The 21,938-nt window shown below is 46.1% G+C and overlaps 1 protein-coding gene across 2 annotated transcripts in view; it reads left to right on the forward strand.

Annotated features, from left to right (window-relative positions):
- Window positions 1–21,938, forward strand: part of TPP2 (tripeptidyl peptidase 2) — a 1,218,153-nt gene that overhangs the window by 305,075 nt on the left and 891,140 nt on the right. For both annotated transcript variants that reach the window (XM_069637049.1, XM_069637048.1), the window contains exon 8: window positions 5,163–5,239. In XM_069637049.1, the coding sequence (XP_069493150.1) occupies window positions 5,163–5,239 (77 nt within the window). The remainder of the gene's footprint in view (window positions 1–5,162; window positions 5,240–21,938) is intronic.

Here is a 21,938-nt window from a genome sequence, read left to right on the forward strand (position 1 = left end):
TGATGAACACACAGCAAAGACCGTCCGGCTGCTCGCATGCCTGTGATTCTCCATCAACTTCCCCAAATCCCACCTGGTTCTGTTGCAGGTCGCGCTGTTTCTGGGAGCCAAGCTCGATACAGTGGCGCGATTGGCCTCGCCGTCAGAGGAAAGAACACAGGCCGTCCTGGGCAAGATACAGCGTCTGCTGGCCACGGACGTGGCCAGAGTGAGGTCGATCAAGTCCCTTCTCGGGATGATGTCCTCTTGCATCTGTCTGGTGCGCCTGTGCAGGCTTCGGATGCGCCCTCTGCAGGAGTTCCTTCACGCCAGTTCGATGCAAGCGACGGGCAGCTTCGAGGACAAGATCTCACTCAACGAAGTATTCCGCTAAGCAATTCGATGGTGGGGCACCCGCACGCATCTCACGGCGGGCATGGATTTTCAGACCCCAGCATACCAGGTAACCGTGACGACAGATGCCTCCCTGGAGGGGTGGGGAGCGCACACTGGAGATCTTCACGCGAGAGGCCTGTGGCTCCCGGAGGAGATGCCGCTCCACATCAACATACTGGAGCTCTGAGCAGTGTTCTGGGTCCTCAAGTCATTCTTCCCGTCACTCAAGGGCAAGGTGGTGAGGATCTTCACCGACAACACCACCACGATGTTCTACATCCGGAACCAGATCTCCAGCCCTGTCCAAGGAAGCCCAGGATCTGTGGCACATGGCACAGGGCCGTTGCCCAGGGGATGTTTCTGGTACCTTTTCATCTAGCAGGGATAAAAAACACCATCGCCGACTTATTCAGCAGGGAGCTGCGCTTGTGCCACGAGTGGGAACTACGCCAGGATCAAGTGGATCAACTGTTCTGGCGATGGGGCAAGCCCCAAATCGACCTGTTCACAACGGCAACGAACTCCAAGTGCCAGAAGTTCGACAGCAGGTTCCCCCAGCCGAGGAGCATGGGCAATGCTTTCTCATTCCCCTGGGACGGCCTGTTCCTGTATGCGTTCCCTCCGTTGCTGTTGTTGCTCGTGCTCATCAACCAACTCAAGAGGTCCCAGTGCAGGATATTCCTCGTCGCACTGAGGTGGCCGAGACAGATCTGGTTCACGGACCTTCTGGACTTGTCGGCGTCCCCACCAGTCAAACTGCCGACGGACGCAGAACTTCTCTCCAGAGAAGGAGGTGCCATTCTTCATCACGTCCCGGAGTCGCTGAACTTGCAGGCCTGGCTCCTGCAGCACTAGAGTTTGGAGGGTACAATATCCCGGCTAACTGCAGAGAGGTTCTTGCAAAGACCAGGGCGTCCTCAACTCTCAAGTGCTACGGACACAAGTGGAGGAGGTTCTCTGTCTGGTGCCATGCACAGAAGATTAACCCTCTACGGATTACAGCCCCTCAAGTCCTACCATACTTACTATCGCTGGCCAAAGCTGGACTAGCTCATGCTTCCATCAAGATACATCTGGCAGCGATTTCCCGATCCACCAGAACTGCAGGACGGTCGTCCCTGTGGTCTCATCGCCTGGTGAAGGAGTTTATGAAAGGACTGTTTAGATCGTTCCCGCCGGTGAAGGCTCCAGCCCCGGCATGGGAGCTCAACGTGGTGCTGACCAGGCTCATGGGCCCGCCATTCAAGCCCTTGCATTCGGCTCTGTTGAAGTTCCTGTCGTGGAAGACCGCATTCTTTGTGGCCATCACCTCTGCACGACGCATGGGAGAGATTCGGGCCCTATCCTGCAAGCCTCCATACTTGACTTTCCACGAGACGAGGGTAGTGCTGAGGACGCACCCCTCCTTCATGCCCAAGGTGCCGTCGGACTTCCATCTCAACGAGCCCTTGGTGTTACCAATCTTTTTCCCGTCGCCTTCGTCACCGGCCGAGAGGACTTTGCACTCGCTGGATGTAGCTAGAGCGCTGAAGTTCTACGTGGACCGCACGAAGAGTTTTCGGAAGACATCACAGCTGTTTGTGAACTTTGGACCTGTGAACCAAGGGAAGGCTCTCTCGAAGGCTTCCATTTCCAGATGGCTCTCCGGCTGCATCATGCACTGTCATCGGTTGGCAAACCAACCGTTGCCCGGCCGTCCGAGAGCCCATTCGACCAGAGCGATCACTGCTACCACAGCGTTCTTCTCTGGTGTGCCCCTGCTGGATATCTGCAGGGCTGCTACGTGGAGGTCGACGCACACCTTCACGAGATTCTACTGCGTCGACCGGGATTCCAGGGAGGAGTCCAGAGTCGGCCAGGCAGTGCTGTGCAAACCTGTTCGCTTAAGGTGAGCCTGGTGAGGAGGTAAGTGATGCTTAATGTTGAGTTTTGGATGTAATGCTTAATGTTGAGCCTTGCCACCGCCCGTGGTTGTGCATGTGTATACTGCTATGTATTCTTATATTCATGAGCATGTGAATCCATGCCAGACCCCATGCTGGAGAAGGAACAAGTTACTTACCTGTAACTGTTGTTCTCCAGCATGGGTCTGGCATGGATTCACATGCGAACCCTCCCTCCTTCCCCTCTGCGGCTCTTCGCTTGGTCATACTGCCACTTTACGTGCTACCAAATCTGAGGATGGCTGCCAGGGGCGGGGCTTAGGGAGAGGGCAGTCATTTGCTGGGGACAGTACGACCCAGAGACCAGTGATTGGTTACTACTAAGAAAGACAGATCAGAAACAAAACTGATGCTGATTTTTTTCTTTACCGAGGATTCCCAGCCTGGAAATGGGGAATTTACATGAGCATGTGAATCCATGCCCGACCCATGCTGGAGAACAACAGTTACAGGTAAGTAACTTGCTCCTTACTGCTTCAGAAGATGATGCTTTTGATGCAGTGCTTATTCTCACTTTTATGTGCACACTCTTATTGTGTTCCTCTGTATCCTAGCCATTGCATTGCCATCAAAGGTGGCTTTGACTGCACAGCTCCATTACTACTCCAATTCAACATGAAATGAAGTTTAAACTTTTGCTGCATAAAGAAACCCTATCTCAGGGTACATAATGTTGTGCTGCATTTGCACAGCAAGTTTCTTCATAGGAATATCATTTTTTTTAGATGTTCAAAGTCCTAAAAAGGGACTTGTTTGCACTAGAGATTCTCCTAGTTGTATTTAAACATAGGTTGTGGTTTTTTTTAACGCTTTTCCGCTCTAACAACACAGAGATCATGCATGGCAGCCTGCTTCCCCGTGCCACCAAACGCAGCCAAAACCTGGTTTCTACACTCCCCAAAGGCACATACCCCTGCCTCACCCTCTCACTGAACATTATCACAAACTTAGCATCCTAGCTCACCCTACCACATACACTTGCAGTTGCGCCTCCCTGATCATCCCCAAAACACCCCATGCTTGATATTCCCCCACCACCAAATGCACCTTATACCTGGCATCCTGACTCTTCATCCCCCCGCCCAACACAGCCAAAACCTGTTGTACTGCTTTCCTCCCAACAAACACCTACATACCTATTCACTCTTTTTGAGTCACCTGCCGTTGAATCATCGTCATACTGCCATCGAGCCACTTACATTTCTGGATTACCTTCTAAGAAAAACCTGGCCAACGTCTGGAAAAATGCTCTTTTCCAGTGACTTTAGAAGAGTTACCCTAAAAAATGTGGCTTGAGCTACCTTGTGTACTTAACCAATTTGCACCACCCTACCCGATGTCTTGTCCCTAGTACCAAACACACAAACCTGAGGTCCCGACTAGTTCCTGCAGATACTTGTACCTGATGCCCACAGCCATGCCCATCACCCTTTTGAGGCAGGTGAAGTTAAGGTTTTGGTGATGGAGTCTACTGAGGTCCATGAAGAGCACTTTATGGACAGTGACCTAGGTTTGTTTAGAGAGTGACCAGTCTTTAGAGTTCATGGAGCTTTTTGGAAGGAGAAAATGAGGAGTCCAAGGCAGTTGGGATTTGTGCACACAGATCTCCAAACATGCCATCAAGCAGCCAGGCATCCTGCACATCTTCTCTTCCCACAACAATGCATACCTGCATGATGTACACTCAACTCCCAAATAGACTGTTCTTTTTTTTTTTCTTCAGGCAAAATAGGTTTTGCAAACTAGTTGGCTGTTACCGGTCCTAGGTAAAGTTGGATAGCTTCAATGCTCAAGGTAGAGCTGGTCGTGTGCTTTCTGAGTGACTGCAGAAGTTAATGTTTAAAAGGAACTAAATAAATATACATTTTTGTACAAATGCTCTTGCTCTTGGCAGTGCTTCTTTGGAGTGCTCCTCTTATGTAGACTGTTGATGAACGACCTCTTGCAGAAGCCTACAAAAGTACTTTTCTCTGGAGTGCAGCTGATGTTGCAGTATCTGGAAAAAGGTGCACTGTGAGCTTGAAGGATGAAAGCGCTTCCCTGGCCCGGCCCGAGGAAATAAAATGCAAACCTAGTTTTGACCCTCCCTTTACAATTTTACCTCGACAGAACAAAGGCAGTGTGCACCTGGTGCACTGCATCCAAGGCAGCCAGTGCATGTTAGATGGTCTCCACTATTTTGGAGGCATACAGATTGCAGCAGAAAACTTCACCGAAGGGGCTGCACTCATCTGGTGAGAGCGAAAGCAGTTTCTGTAGCTTTCTAGCAACATGTACAGATCCTAGATATTTGTAAAGCCTCAACTTGAGGAGACCCGCACTCCTTCTGTAAGCACGATTTGCTAGACCAGATCTTGGGAATTGATGCAGCTTTTGGACCAACTTGTCATGAAAAATCTTATTGCAAATTAACTTTGAGCTGCCCTTTGATTTGGCTACAGTGCTTTCAAACCTCCCAATAGTATTGTGGGATGGTGACGAGATGTAAGAGGACGGAAAGGCTATTTGCTATAGTGACACTGGTACTCTTATTTCATAGTCTCATTTTGTCTATATGCCTGTGGAGGTGCCACGTGAGGTGTGTACAGAATTCTTTTGCATCATGCTCCAGTTCTGTCCCTTTTCTGTGAGACATTCCAAGAGTATGAAGGAAGGGGGACTATGGACTAGGAGTCACTATGGTGAGTAACCTTTCCATTAGAAGTGTGTACATTTTAAAATAGTCTAGCCTTTGTAGACTGCCCAAATCTATTATTCTAAATAGGTGTTTGTTTGCTAAATTGTAATGAGAATGCATGCTGCTTTGATATGCTAGCTTTATTGATTTGAACTATCTTTTTACAGATGATTGAAGTAATAAAGCATAAATGCGATCTTGTCAACTACAGTTATGGTGAAGCTACTCACTGGCCAAATTCTGGGTAAGATTTATTTTTAGGATTTCTTTTTATTTTGATTTGTGTAGTGCCCCACTGGAAAAACCACTCCCTTCCGGGTGCTAACAAAGGAAGGGAAGAAGGTGGGTATTATTGGATGAAACGGATGAGGAGTGAGGCAGGCTGATTACTTAAACTGTCGCAGGTAGACAAAGGTCTGAACCTTTATGCTCCTCATAGTGCTCAAGATCATGTTGCAGGCTTAGGTAAGTCAGAGTTGGTGTTGGGAAAGTTTCAGGACCCTATTGCGCAAACAGTTAATTTCAGATGGGTTCTGAGGTATAAACAAAGAGATAAATGCTGAATAAGCTATCTCTTGCTTTGCCTTTTAACACTTGGGAAGTAGAAATTCAATTCTTGTAAAAGAGAGAAATCCAAATGTATTGAGTATCATTTTTTTAATGAGATTTCTTTTCGGGCCAGAGTCCTCCCTGAAAATGGAACGACAGTAACCAGACAGTATGTAAAATGCTTTTCAGTTCACACAGGCAAGTTCACAAGACATAAAGCGGGACCAGTACTGTGAATAGAGGTAGTCTTTGGTTGGAACAAGGTCTCTGTGTGAACGTGCGACCAATCGGCAGTTCCTGGAGTTCCGGTGGAGGAAGACCCTTGAGTTTGTAAAGATGAAGTGGCCCGGGGATGAAGACCCGAACAAAGTAAATGCCTGCCAGGAGTGCAGTTGGGCCTTCTAAAGCATAAGTTCTGCAGAATGCGATTGGTGGTTGCTGTGCATGTACGTTCATCGACCATTGAGCACTCTAGTAACGTTTCACTGGTTGTGATGGAACCCTGAGGCCCTTTCTCCAAGCAATTCTTCTCAATCCAGTGACTCAGAAATTTGGGGTCTTGAGGAGCAGAAGTGAGTCTGCTGTGGTTGCCGGTGATGCAGAGTTCTATCTGGCTTCTGAGGAAGGGGTGGCTTGGAATAACCCATTAAGAAGAGTGAATGTTGAGGAAAGGTTGAAATTACACAGGATAGGAGCTTGCTAGGAAGAATTACTGACTGAAGGCGAGCTTGGCATTGCAGTCACTCAATAGGAGACAGCACGGCCTCCAGTGTTTCCCCAGGTGAGGGGAGTCTGAACTAGAGCCTTGCCTGATGTGCTGGGATGAGGTGTCTGGGCAGTTCGGCTCAGTCTTTGGGGGTGCTGGCAGGGAACTGGAACCCACTTCTAGATCTGGCGTTGCAGGCATGATCAGGCGCTTCAGGGAGACTAGGCCTTTGAGCAGGAGCTGTGATTTATTTGTACCACTGGATCAGGGGACAGTAGTGCAAACTTGGGTTTCTTATGTGCTGCTTTGGAGAGGCAGAGCTTCGCTGTTGAATTCTTAGGGATGTCAAAGGGTGGTGGTACACAGCTACTGTTTCCCCGTGCAGAAGGCTTAATTGAGTGCTGGCTTGGAGAACCAGCTGTAGATTAGGTGAGTGAGAAAGGTGGTCTGCATTTGTCCCAATTTGGAATTAGTTGGTGAAATTCACAGTACCCTGGGTCTGAAAAAATGGTTCCAGCTGGCTTCTGTTCTTCTTGTAGTTCCTGCAGATCGTGTTGTTCCTGGGCCTCAATCATGGGGACAAGAGGGAGGACGTCTTGGAACTCCTGCACTGCGAATTGAAGCGCAATGGGTGCAATTCAGATCAGTGGCACTTTGCGGTTTCAGCTTCTCACGAATAGCACAACTGTGCTTCTTGGATACCTTGTGGACTTTCCTTGCTTCTGGGGTCCAGCATTCTGTTGAGGTAGCTCAGGCCTGGTTAGCCCTGCTTCGAGGGAGTCCAGGGGATCTTCCTAGAGCTCAGGTCCGGCTTAAAAATGATGCACTCGATTCTGGTCTTCCTGTTCCCTGGCACTCTGTTCCTGCAGCACCAATGGAAGTACAGCCAGCATTTTTCATCATAGGGATGACATAACGGGACATTAAGAGGTGCATTACCTCGCCCTATGGTGCCGTTCCGTGAACTGCATATAGATTATGCAGATATGGGGGAAAGGTGCAATGGATATAGGTACCATATTGTGGTGGTCTGCCCCTTTTCAAGGTGGGTGGAGGCAGGGCCATGTCCACACCCAGATGCAAAGTGTGCAGCACGATTCCTGGTCAGAGAGGTGTTTCCACGATGGGGCGTATGCCAAGTATTGAAATCAGATAATGGAAAACATTTCTTTAATGCGATATTTCAGCATGTCGCAGCGCTATTGGGCATAAAACATTGAATGTTCTCAATTTACCACTCAGGCTAATGATGTTGTGGAGAGGATCGATGGGCTTTTGAAGAGCAAACTGTCAAAAAAATGGTGTTCCACATTAATGAAAAACTGGATACACTGTTTGCCCTTGGCCCTCTTCCGTTTACTCACACAGCCTAGTTTTCACGCTCACCTGGTCTCCACAGGGGCGTAGCACGTAGTCGTATGACCGATATCTGTACTGGCGCAGTTTTGATGGTACGTTGGCGTCCTATCCCTTTTAACCTACCCAGGAGGCGTTAGCCTGCAATGGCGAAACAAGATGTTAGCTATGAGTGGGTTGGATTGGTCCCACTACTTGTCACCACCTGATGCCCGACTCCTCTCCTCCTCACCTTTGAGTTTGATGAGGCTGGCTCTCCGTCCTGCTTAACCTTCAGCAGGGGCGCGGTAGGCAGTCTTTTTCTGGGCGCAGTTTCCTCACTGTTCCAGAGTGCTGTTACTGTACGATTTTGGAATGCTGGGATTATCGGGTGAGTATCTACCTCAATAGCAGCTTGGTATAGATGCTCAAAGTCTTGTCCCAATGTTTAAACGTATTTGTTTTCTCTTGCAGATGCAGTTTTGGTGCAGAAATCAAGTAAAAGATTTGACTCTTCCAGGATGCTAAATAGTTGCCTCCAGGTGAGTATAACACAGATGAAAGGCGCTGAGTGACTAGAATAAATGTTCGTTCAGTACTGAGCACGACTAACCTGCTGTTCTTTTCCTGTTCCCTTTTGCAGGCGCGGCACGGTCCCTAAATGAAAAATGGAAGAACTGCTCCAATGAAACCAGGAGGAATGCGGAATCCCAGGTGAGTATCGGCACCTGCGTGGACGTCCTTTCAACAGGGGCCGCGATCAGGAAACCAGCTGGAGATGCGACCGATGGACCGGATTGCAGGTAAGAGTTTGTCGCTGAAGTAACACCTGTTCTTCTCTTTTTCTATTTCCAGGCGCCGATGGATGAAAGCACTGACGGGCGTGGCTGTAGAAGCTTGAGGACCGAGCAGACACGGTGAGCGTTACGCTGCAGGAGTGCAGAATAACGCAAAGCGTGTTCTGCATGCAGGGTGTGGCTTATATAGCCTTGTAAGTACTACCAGGTAAAGTAGTCCCTTGGCCACACCCTGTCTTCCCAAGAAAAATAGTCCCTCTGCCCCTCCCTGGATTATACCAAGGCCCAGCCTCACTAGGCAGGTTAAATAGTTCCATGAGTTCAGCCCATTTCATGAGCCTGGCACCAACAAGGCTCTGGGGCGCTTCCTTGGGGCCTGATAAGCTCTTCTGGGTAGTGGGGACTGGGATGGGCCCAACAGCTCCAGGGGTTTCGGAGCTCGCACCATGACAGCACTCCCCACCCTCCCCCAAAGCCCCCCTAAAGGTGGGGTCTTCCCTTGGTCCTGGTTTGTTGGGTGGCTATGATGGAACCTCTTTAACAATCGTGGCACATGAATGTGTTCACTAGGTTCCTAAGATCTTTTGTGTGGTCCATATCCTTTCCAGTCTATTAATTAAAATAGTTTTGATTTGACGATTTTCGAGTCCAGGATATCCTTGATCTCAAATTTGTGTTCTCCGTCGACCAAGATCGGTTTCGGTGGTTTCAGTATCCGGGTTCCTGGTTGTACTGGTTTCAGAAGTGAGACATGAAACACAGGATGAATTTTCATGTGTGAAGGTAAATCCAACTTTACGGCTACCGGATTGATGATAGCCTTAATGGTGTATGGACCTACGTATCTGGGATTGAAGGTTCGGGTTCCTTTCATGGGTATGTTTGGATGACAACCAGACTTCATCTTCAACTTGATAACTTGGAGCTTCACTCCTATGGACGTCTGCTGACTTCTTGTATCTTTCCTTGGCTTGTTTCAGCTGGTCCGTTGCTTGCTTAAAAGTTTGAGTTATGGTAGTGTGCAAGCTTTTCACTGCTGGCATTTCCAAAGCTTGAGGAGAGTCAAGATTAAAGGTTCTTGAGATTCCGGAACTGTCAGCCTCGGAGATGGCAGCTTAGGTGCTGAGCTCCTGTGCCGTCTGAATACTTATCCTAATGATTATGGCAGAGATTCCTGAACCTGTTGACACTGTACAGCCAGCTAAGAGGCAGAAGGGTGAGGAGGAGAAGAGCGATGACAAGATTTTGGATCTGCTTACAGATATCAAATCAAGGCTGATGAAGGCAGTGGAGAAGTTTATGGACCTTACTGTCAAGGTGACTGCTGTTGAAGATCATCTTAATCTGATGGATGACCAGACACTGCGTTTGGCTGATCAGGTGAGGCAGTTGGAGATTAATAATGAGAAGCTATTAATCAAACTGTCTGAGCAGGAACATTTCTCAAGGAGAAATAACATCAGGATTGCAGGATTTCCTGAAAATGCAGAGAGAGGCAATCCAATCTCCTTTTTGGAAAAGGCTCCGGTCTCCATGCTACATTTGGATCCTAAAATGTCACTGGATATTGAGAGGGCTCATAGATCACTTGGTAAGAAGCCTGCCTTCGGTCAGCGCCCTAGACACTTTATTGTTACATTTTTGAGATTCCCAACAAGAGAACTGATGCTGAGGAAGTCTCGTGAAATTGGAGACCTGGCATGGGGAGGGCACAAAATTATGATATTTGCTGACCTCAGTAGAGACGTCATGGAAAAGAAAAAATGTTTTGGAGTGGCAAAAGAAAAGGCACGACTCAAGAAACTGAAATATTATATGATTTATCCAGCAATCTTTCGCGTGGTTGTGGATGGTCAACTACATTCTTTTCCTGATCATAGGGGTGCGGAGGCTTTTTTGACAGATTTGGCTGATGTGGATTGTCAACCTATGGAAGCTTCATCTTCAACTCCAAAACCAACAAAAAAGAAGAGATAAATCTTCTCATTTTAGTGTACAAGTCATTTCTTGTTAAAAGAAAAAAGTGTATTTGCCTTTTGGATTGCTGTTTAATGGTTTGACAGTTATTAAAACCATTGAAATTATGTTTTAATTAACATCTCGAGCCCGGAGACTTCGCTTCGTGGAATTTGAAAAGGGAACCTTCAATACGTGTTGGATACATGTTCTTACGCACGTCATGTTACTTCAGGAAGGGCTTGTTTAAGTGTCCGTGGATTGCTGCTCATGTTTAGAGTTCGGCGCTGAATATATAAACTTTCCTTCCCCATTGGATGATTGCAGAGCGGCTGTGCGAAATGCTGCTCACTTTCGTTTTCATTGTTGGATTCGGCGCTGAAGTGCTGAAATCGTAGTGATGTGTCCGTGTACCGAGCACTACGGCATGGACCTATCTGAGGTGAGAACTAGCTTTTCTCAATACGTGCTGGACTACCGTATGCAGACATGGCGGCGTTGCAGAGATGCAGTGGCGGAGGACTGATTTTTGGCTGATGTGCGCGATCTGGACTAACGTAGGCATTCTTCGGCAATCTTTACGTGGCTGTGTCCTCATTTGCTGGCGTATGTGTTCGTGCGTCCTGATTGGGGGCCTGACAATGCGAGAACTGCATTCGGGCTTTGGTGAATGCAATTAGGAATCAGTGGAGGACCCAGTTCAAAAGAAATCCAAGCCTGAATAAAGCAGTATAACTAATGCAGGAACGTGAGACTGCGATGTGTTTTTAGCTCACATGCTTGACTTTTTGATTGCAGCTGATGTTGATGGGCATTTCTTGGAGCAGATCATTTGCCCATTTTGCTCACAGGAGTCACTAAAGATGAGGCCGTGTGGCGGGCGTGTTGGTGGAGTATTCGAGATGCAGAGTGGATTATATGGTCATAAAGTTCCTAATGGAGGTGGCGTGCATCTGAAAAACATGCAGCACCCTGTGGACAGGGATTCCAGTTTGGCATTAAAAAAAAAACATTAATATAGCTATGCTCATACAGCAGACATACATTGGCATTGTATTACAACAATAGTGCGTTAAAGGGATGCAAAGCAATTAGAGGGTTTATATACTGTAGGCGCATTTCTGGTTTTCTTCCGCCTCATTTCATGTTGGCCACGACTGCAGTTATTGCATTATGATTATGCATGGACATATTCTAAATGGCTGGTGGATGGCCCCTTTTGCCGATTGAAGACAGTTTGTTATTTCTTTAGGTATGAGGGTGTTGTGATGGCACGGTTCTGTGAGGAGTGTTTTCGAATTGCCATATGTTCTGCCAAAATGCCAAATGTGCATGTTTGTTTGCTCGTTCCTCAATGTTAACATGCTAAAATGAAAGCTTGCTACTAGTATTTTTGCTTGTAGAAATTGTGATTGAGGAGAGGATTTTGGTGCCTGCATTAGGGTTTTACTATCGCCAAAGAGACCAGAACTTTCCATTTAGCTGGGGGGGCGAGACAAGTGGGTTAGATAACTCTGGTTAAATGTTGATTTATGTTTCACTTGCTCTGCTTTGTACTGACATGTGTGTTCCTGCTTTGCCCAAGACTGCATGTTATGCAGTGATGTTTGGTGGGCTGGAGTCTCACTAAATCACTAAAGTTGCATTGCTATGATCTGTATTCTGTATGGTACAACGAAATGCAGTTGTTGGGTGATGTGTCTTTTATGCTATTTGCTAGGAATTGTGGGGTGGCTGTTCGTGTTGGCCAAACTATTGGAAGTGGCAACGGGTTGTGGGTACATGCTGTAATGTTTGTATTTATTAATGCTCTTGGACTACTCTGAGTATTTTAGGTCGGGGTTGGCAACTAGACTCATTTGTTAAGGGTATTTGAGGATATTTTAATAGTAAATGTTAGGCATTTGATTCTCGGGGGAGATAGTTGGAATAGGTTATGGTTATGTAAATAATGGTGTTTTGTTGAGACCCAGGATGTGTTGGGTTTCTTGCAATCAATACTGTTTTGTGTATGTTGTCTTGTTTTGTGTGGTGAGTGGGGGATGATAGATATGCTTCGAGGGGGATTGGGTCCTCCGACGTATTCCATATCCGACATGTAATCACCACAGCTGTGCCGATTACATGTCATAGATATGGAATACATCGTCGGACCATCCCATCGAAAGAACGTTACCAGGTAAGAAAGTAACTTGTTCTTCTCGACTTTATAGGATGGTTTTGGCATTTATCACTGTGCTCAATTGGATGATAGTAAATGATTGGAACACTATGGGTGCAGGTGAGGATATAGAGTTTATTAGTGTGCTCTGAAGGGACTTGTTTCAGTGTGTACTTGGAATGTGAAAGGGTTGAATTTGTTGAGAAAGAAGGTGCTGTCTAAACTTTGGCGGGAGAAGATTGATGTGGCTGTTTTGCAAGAAACACATCTACTTGATGGTACTGGCGATTCTCTGACTAATTCAAGATATACAAATGTTTTCTTGAATTGCTACTCGTCCAACTCTCGGGTGTTGGAATCTTATTGAGGAAGGGGTTGGATGCATGTGTTGAAAAAGTGAGTATGGATGATGAGGGGCGTATAATACTAATCTTAAATATGAGGGTAACAATTGGATCTATATATGGCCCGTGTGGGGGAGGGCGGGACTTTTTTGATTCACTGAAGGTGATGCTTGGTGATATGCAAGCTGAAATGGTTATTTTGGGGGGGGGGGACTTTAATTGTGTGATTGACTACAAAATGGATAGGTCCTCGACGTGCAATTTACCGGGCTGAAGTCGAGTAGAGATTTTCGAGATTTTATGGAAGTATATGATTTGGTTGATGCATGGAGAAATTTTCATTGGGGGGGTGGGGGGGAATACTCGTTTTTCTCACCAGTGCACAATTCCTATTCTAGGCTTGATTACTTATTAGTAACAGATAGGCTAATTGAGAAAGTAAAGGAGGTATCTATGGGGGAGCGACATATTTCAGACCACTCAATGGTTATGGCTAAACTGAGGTTATCCGCTGAGAGGCAGGGATCTAGTAGCTGGAGGTTGAAACCTTGTGTGTTGAATAATAAGGATGCTGCTGATGCATTAATGGGTTTGAGGTGAATGTTGGCACAGCAGACAATATGGTGGTGTGGGATGCTTTCAAGGCCCTCGGTTAGAGGGAAACTGATGAATTGGACTGCGAGAATACGTAGGGCGGGAGAAGCCAGATTGGATGAGCTTGAAAAGGAATTAAAGAAAATATGTTTTGTCTAGAGAGGAGAATATTAGGTTTAGGATTTTGGAGGTTAAGGAATTGCTGAAAAGTGAAGTGAATTCACAGGTTGAAGTTATTGTCAAATAGATTGAGGAGTTATTCAGAGAGGGTATATATTCAAAAAATTGTTGATGAATCTGGAAATATGGTGATTAAGAAAGATAAAATTGGTGAATGTTTTTGTTCATTTTATGCTAAATTGTATGCGGAAGACATTTCTCCGCAAAAGGATGATTTTGATAGGTTTTTTCAGGGAAAATTGTCCTTCCTGTACTTTCTGAAGAAGGTAGATGCTGTATGGAAGCCCTGATTACCATCCTAGAGGTTTTTTCGGTAATTGAGGGAATGAATAAAGGTAAATCTCCAGGGATGGATGGTTTGACGGTGGAATTTTATCAAAAATATGGGGAGGTGTTGTCACCAGTATTGCGTGAATTATATAACTGTTTTTTGAGGGAAGGGAGGCGATGTGATTCAATGAAGGAGGCAATCATCACAGTGATCCCGACACCTGGAAAAGAGGCAACTAGGTGTAGTAATTATCGACCTATCTCCTTGCTTAATGTAGACCTAAAAATCTTTACCAAAATATTGACGGTGAGGCTCAAAAAATACATGGATGAGTTAGTGGAGCAATCTCAGACAGGATTCATGGAAGGAAGATATGGATATGATAATATTTGAACACTGTTGGACATTTTGAGTTTGCCAGACTCGGAGATAAAGGATATGTTGTTGATTTTTTTTAGACGCAGAGAAGACCTTTGATAGGGTGAATTGGGACTTTCTGAATTATACACTGTTGAAATTAGGTTTTGGTCCTTTCTTTATTAAAGCTATTCAAGCACTTCAGAATGGCATATCGGCAAAGGTGTGGGTGAATGAGGGGTTTTCTATGTCATTTCAGTTGTTTAGAGGCACACGCCAGGGTTGCCCTTTGTCGCCACTGTTATTTAATTTGGTATTGGAGCCCTTGTTAGCGTATATACGTCAGATGAGGTGTATCCGAAGGTTTGTTGTTGATGTGGAAATCCAAAGCTTTGCCTTATACGGATGATGTTGTGGTCATCTTGGATGATCCTGTTGTAGGGGGTCGGGTATTGAAGGAGGTCTTTGAGGAAGTGGGTAAACTATCTGGGTATCGGATCAATTGGGATAAAACAGTGGTATTTACGGTGAGGGCTTCGCATGGTTGTGAGCATCTGCTGGGGTGGCATTGTAAATGGGAATATTCTAGTGTGAAGTATTTGGGTATCTATATTACTCAAGATTCTAGAAAGCTGGTAAATTATAATGTGGATAAAATTATTGAGGTTCTTAGGCGGGATATTATGAGATGGGGACGTGTCAATCTAACTCTTTGGGGTAAAATTAATGCTATTAAAATGATGTTGCTGCCAAAGATGTTATATGTTGTTCAATCTTTTGCCTGTGCATTTTACAAAGGGAGCGTTTGCACGTATAGACAGACTATTTCAGGATTTTTTGTGGGGATTTTGGAAGAGGGCCAAGATTCCCGGTATATTATGGTCCGGAAAGTTAAAGATGGGGGGTTTTGGGTACCCGGTGTTGAAAAATTATGGTAGTGGTTTTTTGTTAAAGAAGGTGTATGTTTACACTGGTGGGGTTCTAAACAATGTACTGTGGTGGGTACAAATTGAGACACATTGGTTTTTGCCTTATGATATTAAATGTTTGTTTTCTTTTGGAAAGTTGCCTAAGAAGGTGCAGTGTTTGAAGTCGGTTTTGGCTACTAAAGAAGCTTTGTCGTCATGGATAGTGGGAACTGGACAAGGTCTGTATCTTTATGAAGAGACTTCCCTTTGGCATAATCCTGGTCTGCAGTTTAATAATAAGGTGTTGAATTGGAAAAGTTGGGTTCAGAGGGGTGTTTTGACTATTGGTGATGTGTGGAGTGCTGCAGGGGTAGTACCTTTTCCAAGTTTAGTTGAGAAATTTGGGTTAAGTATCGGAACTAAAGAGGTATGATATTTTGGTAACTCTACTATCAGAACGGAGAGAAATGTTGGGCACTCCATTTTTGAAGAGACCAGAGAATTTTAATATTTTGGAAACTGGACTCCAAAAAGTGTCTACTTTTATGCAGATTATGCAACCTGATGGACAATGGTTAGATTCATGGGGCAAGCTGAGGTTGTCATGGACGGAGGAGATGGGCAGAGAACTTACGCCGAGAGAATGGGAAAAGAGTTGGAGAGTACCGACAACTGCCAAAGTGGATTTAGAATTACGCTATATACATCAAAGGATATTGGGAAGAATATATTGGACCCCAGTTCGTATGTGTAAATTGGGATTAGTTGGTGATGATCGGTGTTGGGGTTGTGGGAAAGAGAAAGGTACTTTGATAGATATGTTGTGGTATTGTGAAAGAGTGGTGAGTTTTTGGAGAGAGGTTATTGATAGGGTTGATCAAATTTGGGACATTGTTATCCACGCAATCCCTTAGCGGTCATCTTATTATTGTATAGTGGTGGACGGGATGTGAGTTGGGTGATATCGTGTGGGGGTAATCAAAGTTTTGTTGGTGGCAACTAAACAGGTGTTGAGGGTCTGGAAGACACGGAAGAAGCCGATGGTGGAGGACTGGATTCTAGATGTTCGAATTTTATCCAGACTTGAGAAAACAATGTATTGTAAACAAAACAAGAAAACCCTTTATGTGGAAATGTGGGGGAGCTTTATTGACCTTTATGGATGATGCTAGATTAGGTTCTGGAATGGAGTGTATTGTTCTATTGGCATTGAATATATGGGGAGGGGGTTTGTGTTGTCTATGTGGTTGTTTTGTGTGGTTTTACTTGGTTGTTATTTGTTTGATACATCTGGCTTTGTTTTAGGTTGGTCTTAAATTTCATATGGTGGAATATTGAGTTATGATTTGGGATTCCACTGTTATGCATTTTTCTATTCAATGACCAAGGATGTTAATTCTGTTGTTAATTGTATCTTGTTGAAAATGAGAAATAAAGAGTTTAAAAAAAATAAAAATTAGAGGTTCTTGGATGCAATCCATAAATGGTGTAGAAGAGTCTGTCCGATGCTGGAGTGCAGGGTGGTGTTTTAGGCGTATTTGGTTATCCATAAGATGTCTTTCCAACTGTTTTCTGATTGGTGTAACATACATCTGAGGTATTGTTCGAGAGTCTGGTTGGTCCTCTCGGTCTGACCATCGGTCTGGGGATGGTGGCTAGTAGAGTCTTACATCGATTTGCGCTAATTCGCAACACTTTTTCCAAAATCGAGAGATAAATTGGCTGCCACTATCCGAAATTAGGATGAAAGGGAACCCATGTATTCGGATTATCTGTGCTAAAAATTCCTTCGCTAGGGTTGAGGCTGAGGGTAGGCCCGTCAGTGGAATGAAACGAGCCATCTTTGAAAACAAGTCCACCACCACCAGGATTGTGTTGAACCCGTCACAAGGAGGAAGGTCAGTTATGAAATCAAGAGACAATGTATGCCAAGGTGTAGGTGGAATATCCAGTGGTTGCAGTTGACCTGGTGACCTCTTCTTCGAGGCCTTGTTTTGAGCGCAAACTCCACAGGATAACACAAATTGCTTGATGTCCTTACGCCAAGTCGGCCACCAATAGTATTGCTTGATCTTGGCTTCGGTCTTAGCAATCCCAGGATGGCCTTCAACTAGTGATTCGTGGTAAGTCGAGATGACCTTCTCCTGAAGTTCCTTGCTGGGTAGGTAGAGACGTCCTTGAAAATAAGGTAAATGGTTTGAGACCGAATGATGAACACTTTTAGTAGACCAGTCTTTCAGTGTGTCTGTGTCCATGAGATGTGTGATTTCTTCGTGGATGTCGTCTAAGGTTAGAGACGTTGTCACTCCTAATATCTTTTCTCCGGCAATGATGGACACTGGGTCTAGGTTGGTGGATTCCTCTTCTACCCCAATACGAGATAGGGCGTCTGCCTTGCTATTTCGACAACCAGGTCGGTAAGTAATTACAAAGTCAAATTCGGCAAAAAATAAAATAATGCCCATCGGAGTTGGCGAGATGATTGGGCCTTTGCCACCTTTAAATATTGTAGGTTGTGGTGGTCAGTGATTAGTTATTGTATGTCTTGCTCCCAGTAGATAATGCCGCCAAGCCTTGAAGGCCGCCTTGATGGCCAGGAGTTCCTTGTCTGTAATGGCATAATTCAATTCTGGCGCCGTGAATTTCCGTGACCAGAAGACCACTGGATGGAGCTCACCTGTCTCAGGATCTTTTTGCGAGAGGACCGCTCCCATTGCTGAACTGGAAGCGTTGGTTTCGACCACATATGGTAGGTATGGACGTGGATGTTTCAAGATCGGGGCTGAGATTAATTTTTGTTTTAAGTCTTGAAACGCCTTCTCGGCTTCTTCTGATCATTGGAAACCTTTGTTCTTTCGTGGTAGAGAAGTAATGGGATGAACAAGCTGTGAGAACCCCGGAATGAAGCGGCGATAGAAGTTCGCAAATCCGAGCATGCTCTGAACACCTTTAATCGAGGTTGGAGAAGGCCAGTTGAAAATGGCGTCAACCTTCTGTGAATCCATGCGTACACCATGTGGGGTTAGGACAAACCCAAGGAATTTGACCTCCGTAACATGGAAGAAGCATTTTTCCAGTTTTGCAAACCATCTGTTGACGAAGTTTGTCCAAGACTGCACGGACGTGTTTCACATGTTCCTGTTCCGAAAATGAATATACCAAAATGTCGTCTATGTATACTACGACACACACATCAATCAATTCACGCAGGACGTCATTCATGAAATACAAGTATTTTTTCAAATGCAGATTTTCAGGCTCCGTAAGGGCGTAGATTCTGCCACATGGAATCGGAGCACCAGGTATAAGGTCGATCTGACAATCGTACGATCTATGGGGAGGAAGGGTATTCGCTTGATCCTTCTGAAAAAAGTCTTGATAATCTTGGTATTCTGGAGGTAGCGGATTAGGCTGATCCATGATTGTTGCAACCTTTTTAACCAAAGGTTCTTTTGTTCGGTAACGGGTACGAGCACAAGCACATTCGACTGAGAAGGTCAGCCTCTTAGCACACCAGTCGATACAAGGATTGTGTGATTCTAACCATGGCATTCCTAGGATTATTTGAAATTGTGGAGCCTTGATTAGGTCGAACACGATGTCTTCCCGATGTCCGTCTTGGCACAAAAGTGTCATTTCAGTTGTCGAGTGCGTTACTGGGCCCGAAGCAATTGCAGTTCCATCGACAGTAGTGACTAAATCTGTAGTTGCCTTTTCACACAGGGGAAGATTCATCCTTGTAGCCAAATCGTGATCCATATAATTTCCAATGGCGCCGCTATCAATATATGCCCTGACTGCATGCATTTGGGAAGGCTGCTGGTGATTTGAGGATCATTGGCAAGACGAGGTGCGAGGTCTGAGAGTCCTTCTTTTCGCTCGACAAGTGGACCTCTACGCTTGTCGAGCGAGGAAGTTTTCCGATTCCGGCTCCGTTTCCACCTTGCCGGCAACTCCAACTGCCTTCTTAGGTGGCTTAACAGGACAGTCTTGAAGGAAGTGACCGGCGGAGCCGCAGTACAAACATAGATACTGTTGTCTTCTTCGGTCTCTATCAGCCTTAGTTAATGGCCCTCGCACTCCCCCAATTTGCATGGGTTCGGCCAAGTCGGAAGTCTTGGATGCATTCTCCTTTGGACATACAAACACCCGAGTGTCCATCCTAGCTCGATCCGCCTTACGGTTCTGTAGTCTATGATCAAGCTGAACCACCAGATCAATGTATTCCGCACAATCACTAGGAGGGTTGACCACTTGAGCTAAAACATCTTTCAACTCCCCTCTTAAACCCTGGTAAAACAGAGTTCTCTTATCGTTGGGCCAATCAGTTTCTACTATCAGCCTATTAAAGGTTGCAATGTACGTTAACAGATCCTGGTTGCCTTGGCGCAGAGATAAGTTAATTATCCATTGCCTGACCCTGAGAGTGGCGGGCAAACAACTTTTCCATGTTCATTTGAAACCCCTGGAAGTCTCGCAAGATGGGATCATCCCGATTGACTAGAGGTACCGACCAATCTGCCGCGCTGCCACTGAGGTAAGACAATACAAAGGCTACCGTTGACTGGTTGTTTTGGAAAGGCCCCTGGCCTGCATAGAAAATTAAGTCGGCACTGGTTCATGAAAACCGCATACCTTTTCGGGTCTCCTGCAAAACGTTCTGGAGGTGCCAAAGGTACGGCTCCTGGAAGGACCACTTGAACTGGATTGCTGGGTGCAGGCGGAACCGTTGATCCCAGTCCAGGTAGCGGTGTTTGTCCCGCCTGGGATTGTAGCAATTGCTTAGCAAGCTCATCGGTACGCTCTTTAGCCACAATCAATTCCCTCCTTAAAGCATTAGTCTCCTGCCGGGCCGAATGTACCTCGGCCTTGAGTTCCCCCAAAAGCTGGGATAGTTGGTCAGTCTCTGAAGTCTCCATAACGCCCAGGTAGAGAATTTTTCTAGAAGGCTTCGCATTCTGTCACGCTCACCTGGTATCCACGGGGGCGTAGCACGTAGTCGTATGACCGATATCTGTACTGGCGCAGTTTTGATGGTATGTTGGTGTCCTCTCCCTTTTAACCTCCCCAGGAGGCGTTAGCCTGCAACGGCGAAACAAGATGTTAGCTAATAGTGGGTTGGATTGGTCCCACTACTTGTCACCACCTGATGCCCGACTCCTCTCCTCCTCACCTTTGAGTTTAATGAGGCTGGCTCTCCGTCCTGCTTAACCTTCAGCAGGGGCGCGGTAGGCAGTCTTTTTCTGGGCGCAGTTACCTCACTGTACGTTTTGGAATGCTGGGATTATCGGGCGAGTATCTACCTCAATAGCAGCTTGGTATAGATGCTCAGTCTTATTGTCCCAATGTTTAAAAATATTTGTTTTCACTTGCAGATGCAGTTTTGGTGCAGAAATCAAGTAAAAGATTTGACTCTTCCAGGATGCTAAATAGTTGCCTCCAGGTGAGTATAAGCAGATGAAAGGCGCTGAGTGACTGGAATAAATGTTCGTTCAGTACTGAGCGCGACTAACCTGCTGTTCTTTTCCTGTTCCCTTTTGGAGGCGTGGCGTGGTCCCAAGATGAAGAATGGACTGGTTGCATCCAGGTGAGTATAGCGCGGATGAAAGGCGCTGAGTGGCTGAATAAATGTTCATTCAGTATTGTGCGCGGCTAACCTGCTGTTTCTTTTTCTGTTCCCTTTTGCAGGTGCGGTGCGGTCCCTAGATGAAGAATGGAAGAACTGCCCCAATGAAACCAGGAGGAACGTGGAATCCCGGGTGAGTATCGGCACCTGCGTGGACGTCCTTTCAACAGGGGCGGCGATCAGGAAACCAGCTGGAGATGCGACCGATGGACTGGATTGCAGGTAAGAGTTTGGTCGCTGAAGTAACACCTGTTCTTCTTTTTCTATTTCCAGGCTCGATGGATGGAAGCACTGACGGGCGTGGCTGTAGAAGCTTGAGGACAGAGCAGACACGGTGAGCATTACACTGCAGGAGTGCAGAATAACGCGAAGCGTGTTCTGCATGCAGGGTGTGGCTTATATAGCCTTGTAAGTAGTTCCAGGTAAAGTAGTCCCTTGGCCACACCCTGTCTTCCCAAGAAAAATAGTCCTTCTGCCCCACCCTGGATTATACCAAGGCCCAGCATCACTAGGCAGGTTAAATAGTTCCATGAGTTCAGCCCATTTCATGAGCCTGGCGCCAACGGCGCAAGGACTGAGTCCATAAGGCTTTGGGGCCTGATAAGCTCTTGGTGGTGGGGACTGGGATGGGCCCAACAGCTCCAGGGGTTTCGGAGCTCGCACCATGACACTAGTAAGACCACCATTTGACACGACATGAAATAGTCATAGGCAGGCACATGCAAACCGGAGAAACTCTGGGGAAAGCGTCAGATGCACATCAAGCAGTGACCGTACTAGGAGAGGAATTTAGGGAATATTTAACAGCACTAACACGTGCTATGAAATATTTCGAAGGAATTGGTTCCTCCGACGTATTCCACATGTATGACAGATAATCACCACAGCTGTGCTGCTTCGGAAAGTTTTCGGATCCTGTGTTGATGATGTCGATATGCTGTCGTCGAGGGCCTCCATCGAGCCAACGTCACCGGATATTATAAGTAGGACGCCCGACGCCCGTAGCCTCAGTTCTGTTTTTTCCGCGAACGTGTTCACTTCGGAGATCTCGGCGTACCTCGGTTCTTCTGAGTACTTCTATCGGTTCTTCGAACTTGTTTGCGAAGATATCATGTCGTTGTCTTCTTCTACCCCGCGGCCGGGTTTCAAGAAGTGTCGG

Source organism: Ambystoma mexicanum, chromosome 7p (assembly GCF_040938575.1).
Source record: "Ambystoma mexicanum isolate Mex_15411 chromosome 7p, UKY_AmexF1_1, whole genome shotgun sequence".
Lineage (NCBI taxonomy): Eukaryota > Metazoa > Chordata > Amphibia > Caudata > Ambystomatidae > Ambystoma > Ambystoma mexicanum.